The sequence below is a fragment of the Petaurus breviceps genome, unplaced genomic scaffold (genome assembly GCF_028583685.1).
Source record: "Petaurus breviceps papuanus isolate PSGF00001 unplaced genomic scaffold, PetGlider_PUasm1.0 90925, whole genome shotgun sequence".
NCBI classification, from domain to species: Eukaryota; Metazoa; Chordata; class Mammalia; order Diprotodontia; family Petauridae; genus Petaurus; species Petaurus breviceps.
In genome coordinates this window covers 28,721,705-28,734,327 of record NW_027187380.1, presented here as the reverse complement: position 1 = coordinate 28,734,327, position 12,623 = coordinate 28,721,705, and the positions used below count along the sequence as shown (strand labels likewise).

The window sequence follows — 12,623 nt, the reverse complement described above, 5'->3', positions numbered from 1 at the left end:
TTACTCATTATTTCTTCTCCCAGTGGGCTTATTATTGTAGTCAGGTTCTAGTCCTGAGTTGTGAGGGATGATGCTTCTGGCTTCAGGCTGCTGTTTTCCAAGTTCTGTCTGGTGGCCTGGCACTCCTCTCCACCCCATAGTTAAGGCCCACAGCCATGCTATAACTAGAAACATTCTTGCTCCCTGCAAACTTCAGCTTGCCCCTCTTCCCTGGAACCAAAACCAGGGACTCTACTCTTATGCAAGTGCCCACAGCCAGCAGGGTCCTTGCCTCTCTGCTACCACACTTACCTGGTATGTGCTGGTTGTTCCTCACCCATAGCCACATCCCAGGACTGCATCTGGTCAGCACAACTGGGCCTGGTGTTTTGGGACATCAGAGAGTCCTTCAGTCTTCCCCTACTCTGATGTCTGACCGTATGTCTGTGAGGTGGAAATTCCTCAGGCCAAGGCTGCCTCTTCCCCTCCCCCCCACAACTGCCCCCTAGACTGATTATTTGTTGATTCAAAGGGGTCAGCCTGGAGGTGTTTGCACTTCAGTAGGGTCAAACTCCACTCCTAGAAGTCATATCTTTCCTAAGGTCCTCACAAGTTGTCTTAGAAGGACATTTGCTTTACTCTGATTTTTTATTGTTTCTACTGCTCAAAGTTCACTTTGAGGTGATATTTTATTATGTTTGAGGGAGAATTTTGGTATTTCCTGTCTTATTCTAGCATACTGCCAGAATCTTCCTCACATTTTTTTTTTTAAACATAGTGGTAGAATTTGTTTTGCTTAACTATATGGTGAGATGAGGCAGACAGAAGTGCTAATGAGGCAGACAAAAGAGGCAGATTGAACAAGCCGGATGTAGGATATAAGATATGAGATAAGATGCAAAGAAGACTTTGCATTGAAGCCCCCCAGGTGGACCAAAGTACCCCCAATTAACCTGACAATTCTTCCTCCCCCTTTCCTATTCTTCTTGCTTACCTATATGACAAAGGTACCTCTAGATTACCTGATATCCCAGGCATTCCAGAGCTGGGCCTGCCCCTCCAGCCCTTCTGCCTATCCTGTAAAACTATACAGACTGGACACCTAACCCCAATAATCTCTCTGCTTCCCATTAGGAAGCAGAGCTATATTTGCCTCCTATGAGAAGCAGGACCTGCCCCCTATGCTCAGCACCCCTAAGGAAGGAGGACCTGCCAAGGCTCTGCCTCGCATGTGGAGTAGAACCATAGGAAGGAGTGCAGGGAGCAAGAATGTTTTCAGTTACAGCGTGGCTGTGGGGTAGAGAGGAGGGCTAGGCCACCAGACACAGCTTAGAAAACAGCAGTATAGGGGCGGCTAGGTGGCGCAGTGAGTAAGAGCACTGGCCCCGGAGTCGGGAGGACCCGGGATCGGTTTTGGCCTCAGATACTTAACACCTGCACACACACACAAAAAAACTGGCCGTGTAACATTGGACAAGTTATTTAACCCCAATTGTTTTTTTGAAAAAAAAAAGAAAGAAAGAAAAGTAAACAGCAGTATGAAAAACCTGAAGCTGGAGGCATTATCACCTACAACCTGGGACTAGAACATGACTATAATAATAAGCCCACTGAGGGAAAAATAATGAGTAAATGCTTTTCAGTTGGAGACTGTCCGAGTGAATTCTTTTAGGACAATAGAACCCACATGTCTGTTCCTCTTCATTTCAGGTGGCACCCTGACATTCTTGGGGTATACCCTGAATTCATCATATAGATGTGTTATAAGCACAGCTCAAAAACCAGCACCCTCTTAATTCAAGTTCAGTGTTGGAACAAAATTAGGTATTTGTACTTTGCTGAACATTTAACAAAGGAGATTTGCTTTGCCCTAATATAGCAAGGATATGTAGCAAAGATACAGTGGCACTTAGCATCTGGATGTAGCCCCCCCTCATTCTTATTTGGAAACTCATCTGGTCAGTCACATTATATTAATTGTATTTTTTTTAAGCAATCAAGGTTAAGTAACTTGCTCAAGGTATACACGGCCAGTTATTTGTGTGTGTGTGTGTGTGTGTGTGTGGGTGGGTGGGTGGGTGGGTGCCAAGTATCTGAGGCTGGAACCGATCCCAGGTCTCCTGACGCTGGGGCCAACGCTCTTACTCACTGCGCCACCTGGCCGCCTCTAAGCAATTGGGGTTAAGTAATTTGCTCAAGGTTACACGGCCAGTTATTTTTTATTGATCGTATTATTATAGCAATTCTCCTGGCCCTAGGCATTCATCAGGTCTGAAAGTCAGTGACTACACATGCCTCTATGAAGGCTTCCCCTAGGAAGCTACATCTGGGGAGCTAGGACCAATCAGGTTGAATAGGCTGAGAAAGGTGAATCAGGGTCAGGGAAACTATGTCAGGAAACTACTGATCCTATCACAGTCTGTTTGTAACACGGGTTCTGTTTTTCTTCCTTTCTAAATGTGAGGGAGGGGAAGAGGGAAGGAGAAGAGAAAGAGAGGGAAAAGAAGAGAGACAGAGAGAGAGAGAGACAGAGAGAGAGACAGAGAGAGAGAGAGAATAGAGAATATGGAACTAAAAATGAAATTGAAATTGAATCTTAGGGCCTTCTCTCTATTCATAACCTAAGGATTTCTACTGCTTCTATCCCCAGGAATACCACCCCCTAAGCACAGTTCCCCTTTTCATTTTGCCCTGATCTGTGAACAGAATTGGGTAGAGAATAACAAAACTGCCATTTGGTACCCCTTCCTTTCCATTGCTGATGTTTCAATATGGGTCTGGTCCTCCTTTTGCCTTGGTGTGCAGCTTCTTCCTTGTACCACAGTTCTCCACAGGGATAGCTATTGGCCATCTGCATTGTCTACAGATCTCTCTGATTCGCTGTAACTTTTTCTTGGATTTCCTCATCAGGATTTGATCAAATATATTCTTTTAGATCTGTTCAGAGGAGTTTAGGGTTGGGAGTTTGCAGTGCTTCTTCTTGCTATACTGCCATCTTGGTTCTTCCTCCTCAGAATTCTTATTTTACAGTATCTATCTATTTATATAAATTGTTCCCCTGATTCTTCTCAGTTCAGTCTGTAATGGTTCATACAGGTTTCTCTGAAACCATTTCTTTATTTCTTACAGCACAATAATATTCTATCACATTCATATACCATAATTTGTTCAGGCATTCCTGAGTTAACAGCTATTCCCTTTGTTTCCAAGTCATTGCTGTTACCAAAAAAAAAAAAAAAAAACTGCTGCAAATATTTTTATACCTTTTCCTCTTTCTTTGATTGGGGTAGGGGTCTAGCAGTGGTATAGCTGGATCAAAGGATTTCTACACATTGGTGTCTTTGGGGGCATTATTCCAATTTGCTTTCCAGAATGGCTGAATTACAGCTTCACCAAAAGGGTATCTTTGTACCTGTTTTCTAGCAGCCCCCTTGACATTTGTCATTTTTATTTCTCATCAGCTTTACAAATCTGATGGGAATGAGGTGGAACATTAGAGTTGTTTTATTTTAATATCTATAATCATTTTTATATGTCTTTGTTTTCTTCCCTTGAGAAGCCTATTCATAATCTTTAGACTATTTATCAGTTGGAGAATAACTCTTTTTCATAAAAATTTTAATCAATTCCTTATATATCTTGGAAATAAGATATTTTGCTGGTAAATTTCCTGCAAACATTTTTTCCACTTAATGGTTTCCCTTCTAACCTTAGCTGTGTTGGATTGTTTATGCAAAACCTTTTAATATTTAACTCATTTTTCTTAGAATTCAGTTTCATTTTATTATTATTTATATGATTTATATTATTATGTCTACATTGTTGTCATTGTGTATGTAATTTTCCTGGCTATTCTTCCTTTATTATGCATCAGTTCATATAAATTTTTTTATGTTTCCCTGAATTCCTCATATTTGTCCTTTCTTTCTATGTAATAATCTTCCGTTATATGTAATTATTTCCATCTATGTCATTTTTGCCAATTTGTTGAGTATCCTATGAACCTTCATAATTATTTTACTTTTCATGGCTTTCATTATTAGCTATTTCATGTGGTTATTTATAGCTTGGCTGTCAATATAGCTTTTCTAATTGTTATGTGCATTTTATAAGTTAAAAAAGTGAGGCCGAGGCAGACTAAATGGACGAACAAATCAGTAGCAATGTCAGAAATCTAGGTGTCTTTATTTGTATACAAAAGCTGTAGTGATTTTGTCACTTTGTTGAAAAACAAAATTCCTCAAGTAAAATTATTGATCATATTAAGTTATGACTATTCTAGAGTAACTGGACCATTAACCTAAATATAATTGAATTAGTTTCTTCCTACTCACCATTTTCTCCCTCTTCCCTGGTAATACAGATAGTAAATTTTGTACAAGTAGACTCCTTCTTTGGAGCCTAGTTTTCTCATAATTAAAATGAGGTGGATTAGGCAAGATGATTTCTAAAGTTCTTTTTAGTTCTGCCTATTGCCTAGATTTAAATATCTTTGGAAGATGGCATAGTAGAAATAGTAGAAGCCCAGAAGTCTAGCAAGATCAGTAGTCCTGATTCTACCCCTAATTAGTCCACTTTACCTTTCTGGGCCTCAGTTTCCTGTTCTACAGAAAGGTATGAAACTGATTTCTAGTTCAGTTATAAGACAGGAGATATTTAAGTGCTTATTATATACAGGATATTCTGCTCTGAGCACTGTGCATGGTCCCTAGCTTTATGGAACTTACAGCCTAGAAAAAGATATCTAAGGTCCTTCCTAGTTCCAACATTCTGTAATTCTGTTTCTAATAACTGATAAGTTGCTCATAAAATAGTGCAATAGGTCACAGAGCCAGTTGTCTTCAGGGAACGCCAAATGAATTTATTATTGTCCTACTATAGCAATGTAATTGGGAAACGACAATAGTCACATAGTCAAAGGCTATGGCACATTATGACTGTCAGTAGCTATTTGTATCTTTTCCTGTTTCTTCCTCATGTGATTGACAGAGCTAAAAAAAAACCTTTAAAGGTTATTAGTTTTAGCTCCCTTATTTTAGAGTTGAACAACTAAAATCTCTTGAGGGAAAGTTATTTGCTCAAGGAATTGTGTGACTCTACTGGATTGTTTTATCATATAACAGTCTAAGCTTGCTCACCAAGGGGAGAAACAAGGGATTAAAGGATTATAGTTATAGTTATTTCTTTTGAATTGCTTTTTGATATCTTGTGTCATTACACTAAAATCATTTAAGAGATGAGGAGGAGATATGAACCCTTCATCTTCCAGTTTGAATCCACTTTTGAAACAAAGGAAAACAAATCAAAACCACCCAATAATAAAGTGACTGCATGTGACAATATACACAGCATTCTGCCCTGTCCCTCTGCCATGTTGAGAGATATATCTCCATTCTCCTCAGGCTCACAACCAAGGAGTCATCTTTGACTCCTTGCTATCTCTCACCACCACCTCACCACTCCACCACCTATATCTAATCTGTTGCCAACGCCTGTTGATTCTACCTTTTTAGAATCTGTCTAAAATATCCATTTTCTCCTCTGACGTTGCTACCACTCTGGTGTAGGCCCTCATTTCCTCATACCTATAGTTTATCCTTCTGTTGGATCTGCCTGCCTCAAATCTCTCCCCACACCAGTTTATCCTCCATTCAGCCATCAAAGTGATTTTCCTAAATCATAGTGGCTCCCTATCACTTTTAGAATGAAATACAAAATCCTCTTTTACATTCCCATCCCTTCATAACTCCCCAACCACCACCATCCCCAGTCTTCTTACACTTTACTTCTTCAGTCTAATAACATTGGTATCCTGACAGTTCCACAAACCAGACATTCCATCTCTTTTAACTATAGGCATTTTCTCTGGCTGTTCTCCATTCACTTTCCCTCCTCAACTCCAAGTACTAACTTCCCTGGCTTCCTTTTAAGTCCCATCTAAAATCTCATCTTTTACAGAAAGCCTTTTCTAACCCCTCTTGATTCTAGTGCCTTCCTTCTGTTAATTATTTCTTATTTCTCCTTTATTTAGCTTGTTTGTATATATTTGTTTACATATTGTCTCTCTATTAGATTGTGAGTTCCTTGAGGTGAAGGACTGACTTTTACCTCTTTTTGCATCCCTAACACTTAGCACAGTGCTTGGCACATAGTAAGTGCTTAATAAATATTTATTGATTAATTGAATGCCTAATAAAAATGCTTAGCAATTTCCTTGGTCAGGATGGCAGTGTGTGTGTAAGTCTGATAATATAGTCTTCTGATGTCACTCCTTACATAAGGGTAGAATCCAGGAACAGAGCCCAGAAACCTTGCTCTGTGTGAAAGATGGATGTTATCCTTTACATCTTCCTTTCTTTATGTCACCCTTCAATTTCATCCATTCTTGGTGGCTCAGCACAAGTCTCTATTAAAAATTCCAATTTTAATTGTTCTTCCACAAAGTCCTTTGATGGTTTTTATAATTTAGATGATTATCGAGTAGCCTTTTTGAAGCGGAGGATGTGATTTGATTTATCTCTTAATGCCAATCCTGTATCCAGAGTGTGGACATACACATGGTTTGTTCTTATCATGTAAATTTAAAGTTACGATATGGACTTACTATTACTAATGAGAAAATTATGAGTAAAAGGAGTCTGGTTTTAGCTCCTTCAGAACTAATGGAGAAGGAATTTTTAGTTTATGACATTTTTCCTTACATTAAAGGAAAAACAACTACATTTTATGTGAATAAGAAATTTAAAAGGTTAGGAATGGAGAAGAAGAAGCATTAAAGATTACATTAGCAGTAACTTAAAATCACTAAATAAACCTTGTGGTCACTTTAGGTTGGATCCAGTATGCAGAAAGGGTCCTGGGTAACCCAATTACACCACATATGTGTACTGCAAAAACCCCCCAGCAGATCATGGGATCACTGGTGAAGGATTACTTTGCAAGACAGCAGGTAATTTGATTTTCTTTCTATGTCTTTTATCTACCTGATAGTTTCTGACTTATATCTGTTTGTAATAGCTCACAGTCTAAAGTCAGCTTTTTGTTTTAGACCAGTGATGCTCAGTTTTACACAATGACTCTTGGTCATATGGCTCCCTCTAAGGTTATAGAGTTGGCAGCAGTACTTAGGACAGCTAGCTATTTATGGAACTCTGCCAATAGCGACCATTTGCATATTTTTCATTTTCTTTTCTTTCACTTCTGCTCTTTTTTCTTCTTTTTGCTTTTCTTCCCAGCCATTGATACAGTTACTATTCTGTAACAGTTGGCTAATCCAAAGTGTCTGTGGCCTACTTTTCCCATTAGTATGGCATATATGCATGTTATATAATAATTATAATAACTAGAATTTATATAGAGTTTTAAGGTTTGCAAAGCACACATTATCTCATTTGATTTTCTCTGTGAGATTGGTGCTATTGTTCTTATGTTTTGTTTTGTTTTTGTTTTTTTGGAGGGGGAAGGCAAGACAATTGGGCTTAAGTGACTTGCCCAAGGTCACACAGCTAATAAGTGTGATCAGATGTATGAGGCCAGATTTGAACTTGGATCTTCCTGACTCCAGGGCCTGTGCTCTATTCACTGCGCCACCTAGCTGCCCCTTGTATGGTGCTATTGTTATCCACATTTCATAGATGAAGAAACTGAGGCTTAGTGAGGTTAAGTGACTTGCCCAGGGTCACACATTTATTAAGTGTCCGAGGCAGGCTTTGAAAAACTCAGGTCTTCCTGACTTCCAAGTACATTTTATCCATTTTGCCACCTCAGTAAATCAAATCAGTAAGCATTTATTAAGTGCCTACTATGTGCCAATTAATATACTAAGTGCTTCTGACATATGATATATTTATGTATGTCAAGTCAACAAGCATTTATTAAGTGCCTGCTCTGTGCAAAGCATTGGTAATACAAAGAAACACATAAACAGCCCTTACCTTCAAAGAAATCCTAGTCTAATAGGAAGATAAAGCATATAAGCAATGATGTACAAACATGATAAACATGATATACAGGATAAATTGAAGATAATTTCTTTTTTTTCTCCAATTTATTTAATTATTTTTAGTTTTCAGCATTCATCTCCACAAGATTTTGAGTTACATATGTTTTCCTCCCAGTTTTTCCCCTACCCAAAATAGCAAGCCTACTGAATATCCCTTTCCCCAATCTGTTCTCTCTTATATCCTCCCCCATTCCCCCCCTCCCCCTGCCAACTTTCTCATAGGGCAAGATGGATTTCTATACCCTAGTGCCTGTATATCTTATTTCCCTGTTGCATGTAAAAAAAAAAAAACATTTTTTTTAACATTTGTTTTTGAAACTTTGAGTTCCAAAGTCTTTCCCTTCTTCTCTCCTCACCCACCCCCACTAGGAAGAAAAGCAATTCAACATAGGTTGTACATGTGTAGTTATGAAAAACATTTCCATAGTAGTTATATTGTGAAAGACTATATTTCCCTCCATTCTATCCCACCCCTCCACTTATTCTATTTTCTTTTTTGACCCTGTTTCTTTTCAAAAGTTTTTGCTTCTGACTACCCTCTCCCCCAATCTGCCCTCCCTTCTATCCTCTCCCCTTTTATCCCCTTCCCCCCTGCTTTCCTGTAGGATAAGATACCCAATTGAATGTGTATGTTATTCCCTCCTTAAGCCAAATGCAATGAGAGTAAGGTTGACCCAGTCCCTTTCACATTCCTGCTCTTCCCTTCCATTGTAACAGTATTCTATTGCCTTTTTGATATGAGATAATTTACCCTAATCTATCTCTCCCTTTCTCCTTCTCCCAATATATTTCTCTCTCACCTCTTAACTTTATTTTTTAGATATCATTTCTTCTATTCTACTGATCCTGTGCCCTCTGTCCGTGTATACATGTACACACATATATAAATACACACACATATACATACATACATATATATTCCCTTCAACTTTCCTCATAGTAGAAAAAGTCTCATGAGTTGCAACTATCGTTTTTCCATGTAGTAATATAAATAGTTCAACTTTCATAAATTCCTTATGATTTCTTTTTCCTATTTACCTTCTCATGCTTCTCTTGCTTCTTGTATGTGAAAGTCAAATTTTCTGTTCAGCTCTGGTTTTTTCACCAAAAATGCTTGAAAATCCTCTATTTCATTGAATGACCATATTTTCCCCTGAAGCGTTATACTCAATTTTGCTGAGTAGGTGATTCTTGGTTTTAATCCTAGCTCTTTTGACCTCCAGAATATCTTATTCCAAGCCCTTCAATCCCTTAATGAAGAAACTGCTAGATCCTGTGTTATCCTGATTGTGTTTCCACAAGACTCAAATTGTTTCTTCCTGACTGCCTGTAATATTTTCTCCTTCACCTGAGAACTCTGGAATATCACTATAATATTCTTAGGAGTTTTTTTTTGGGGGGGAGGATCTTTTTCAAGAGGCAAATGGAGAATTCTTTCAATTTCTATTTTGCCCTCTGGTTCTAGAAGATCAGGGTAATTTTGCTTGATAATTTCTTGGAAGATGGTGTCCAGGCTCTTTTTTTGATCATGGCTTTCAGGTAGTCCAATAAATTTAAATTCTCTCTCTTGTATCTATTTTCCAGGTCAGTGCTTTTTCCAATGAGATATTTCCCATTGCCTTGTATTTTTTCATTTGTTTGGATCTGTTTTATAGTATCTTGATTTCTCATAAAGTCACTAGCTTCCTTTTGCTCAAATCTAATTTTGAAGGAATTATTCTCTTCAGTGAGTTTTTGAAATTCCTTTTCCATCTGGCAAATTAGACTTTTTAAAGCATTCTTTTCCTCATTGGCTTTTTGGGCTTCTTTTGCCATTTGAGTTAGTCCACTTTTTAAGTTATTTTCTTCGGTATTTTTTTGGGGTCTCCTTTAGCAGGCTATTGACTCACTTTTCTTGATTTTCTTGCGTCATTCTCATTTCTCTTCCCAATTTTTCCTCCACTTCTCTTACTTGATTTTCAAAATCCTTCTTGAGCTCCTCCATGGCCTGTGACCATATTTTTCTTGGAAGCTTTTTTTTTTTTTTTTAAAGCAATTGAGGTTAAGTAACTTGCTCAAGGTTACACGGCCAGTTATTTCTGGGTGTGGTGCTAAGTATCTGTGCCCGGATTCAATCCCCAGGTCATCCTGACATTGGGGCCAGTGCTCTTACTCGCTGAGCCACCTCGCTGCCCCTAAGCAACTGGGGTTAAGTAACTTGCTCAAGGTTACATGGCCAGGTGTTTTGGGGGGGGGTGCTAAGTGTCTGAGCCCGGATTCGATGCCCAGATCATCCCAACACTGGGGCCAGTGCTCTTACTCACTGTGCTACCTGGCCGCCCCTTCTTGGAAGCTTTTGATGCAGGGTTATGACTTCATTATCCTCCTCCAGTTCCATGTTTTGATCCTTTTTGTCCCCCAAAAAGGATTCTATGGTCTGTTTATGCTTCCTCTTCTTGCTCATATTGCCAGCCAATTACTTGACTTTTGAGCTCTTTGCCATTTTAAAACTCTGCTTCCAAAATGGAAAGAGCTATGTCCCACATCCCTAGGGTTTTCACAGCTGCCAGAGCTATTAGTTGGGCCCCCTCTCTACAGCCCCCACAAGCTCTGGCACACTGGCTACACACCCCAGGACCACCACCCAAGACCGCAATCCAGATCCAAGCAAGTTAAAGCAAGAGCAATTACCCTCTGAATAGTCTCTTGGTCCCCCTACTATCTGCAGGCCATGCTCCGGAAGCAGCCACGCGGCAGGAGCTGCAGCTGCTGTGCCTCTGCCACTTCTTGCTATGGGAGCAGAGGCTGAACCGTGCTGTTATTTCACCCTTACAACAGAGTTCCACACTGACCTTTTATTTTCTCTTTGTCATTTATGAGTTGAGAAGTCTGGAAACCACCACAGGTGCTGGTGATTCACTCTCCTGAAATCTGCTCTGGCCACTGCTGATCTGGGCCGCCCTGTGGCCAGAACCGTGCTCATGGAGAACTGTGCTTGGCTCCCAGCTTGGTGCTTTAGACTTTTCCTGTTGGCCTGCCAGGCTGCCTTCAGCAGGAGATTTGTTTCTTTCTGTCTGTGTGGGTTCTGTAGCTATAAAATTTGTCTAGAGTCAATTTGTTTTTACATGTATTGGAAGTGATAGGAGCTGGAGCCCACCCCAAGTTTGTGCTTTTATTTCACCATCTTGGCTCAGCCCCCCAATTGAAGATAATTTCAAATAATATCTGTTGTATCACCTTGCAGGTCCTAGCACACACATAGGGGTTCAGGAAATCTTTGATGTTTGGATGCTTCAATAGTAGTCTCTGCAATGCCAGTTAAGTATACAGATAAATATTTCTAGGTACCACTTAAAATAATTTAAAAGAATCTCACCAGGTTTTTCACCACTTTCACAGGTACCTGTAAGAAGGTACCTGCAAAAGAAGAAAGTCCCAGCCCCTCTCTACCTTAGGGGAATTTATAATCTGGTTGGGTAATATCACAGTACAGTAGAAAGAACTTTGGGCTGGGAATTAGAAAACATGCATTTGAACTCTCATATTTTTCTCCCTCTTTCCATTTCTCTCTCCCTCTTCCTCTCTTACCCCTCCTCCTCCAATTTCTTCATCTATAAAATGGAATGAAAATACTTGCAGTTGCTATATAACAGGGTGGTTGTCATTTGGTTTTGTAAGCCTGCATAGTGCTTTAGAAATCTGAGTTAAATTATGAGATAATGAATGGCACAAGATAGTATATAATCAAGTGCTGAATTTTATTGTTTCCTTGTTAAAGAAGTTCAACAAAGGGCAAGCCTAATGTGGGCTGGAATAACTATGAAAAACTTCTATTTCTGTTTCTGTATCCATTTCTATTTTTTTTCTATCTATATTTCTTTGGAGCAAGAGATGGACCATTTGTCACAGAGGAGTGGGGAAGGGATTTCAGATGGGGGAAAGAGCATGAATGAAGGCACAGAAGTAGGAATAAATGTGGCATCTTTGAAGATAGGGGTTAATTGAGGGACAGGATTTCATGAAAAGGGTAAAAGAGAACTATAACCTTGACATTTTTTTTGTGAACTCCTAAGGGAAGGACCTCAGGATTTCTCTTAGTTTCTTGTGCTTTTACTTTCAGAGATTCATTTTGTTGGAAGGGGCAGCATGTTAGACCATATGTCCTTTTTTTCTTTTTTCTTTTGGATTTGGGAAGGTAAAGCAGTTGGGGTTAAGTGACTTGCTCAAGATTACACATCTAGTATCAAGTGTCTGAGGACAGACTTGAACTCAGGTTCTCTTGACTCCAGGGCTGGTGCTCTATTTACTGCACCACCTAACTGCCCCTATAGGCCCTTTCAGTGATCTATTCTTCTTCAGAGAGGCAAGAATACATTTCTTGTGTGTGTCCCAGTGTAGCACAGAGGTGTTTTGGGATCAATCTCCCAACCCCTACTAGGACTGGCAATTCTGGTCTCCAGATCTCAACTATTATTCCCCTTATGATTTTAGGGATAAACCTGAAGGGTTGAGGTGTTTTCTCATACTGACATTGTTGCTCATGAGCACCTCACCACAGTGTTCCCCATATATAAATAACCAGCTTTCATTCTAATCTCTGACCATTTAATCTCTTCAATATCAATTAATCAATTAACACCATTTAGCTTTTACTGAGAAAGCA

At 39.4% G+C, this 12,623-nt stretch overlaps 1 protein-coding gene across 5 annotated transcripts in view; it reads left to right on the top strand.

Moving 5' to 3' along the window:
* Window positions 1-12,623, top strand: part of NARF (nuclear prelamin A recognition factor) — a 141,352-nt gene that overhangs the window by 35,318 nt on the left and 93,411 nt on the right. For all 5 annotated transcript variants that reach the window (XM_069076661.1, XM_069076664.1, XM_069076663.1 and 2 more), the window contains one exon: window positions 6,810-6,928. In XM_069076661.1, the coding sequence (XP_068932762.1) occupies window positions 6,810-6,928 (119 nt within the window). The remainder of the gene's footprint in view (window positions 1-6,809; window positions 6,929-12,623) is intronic.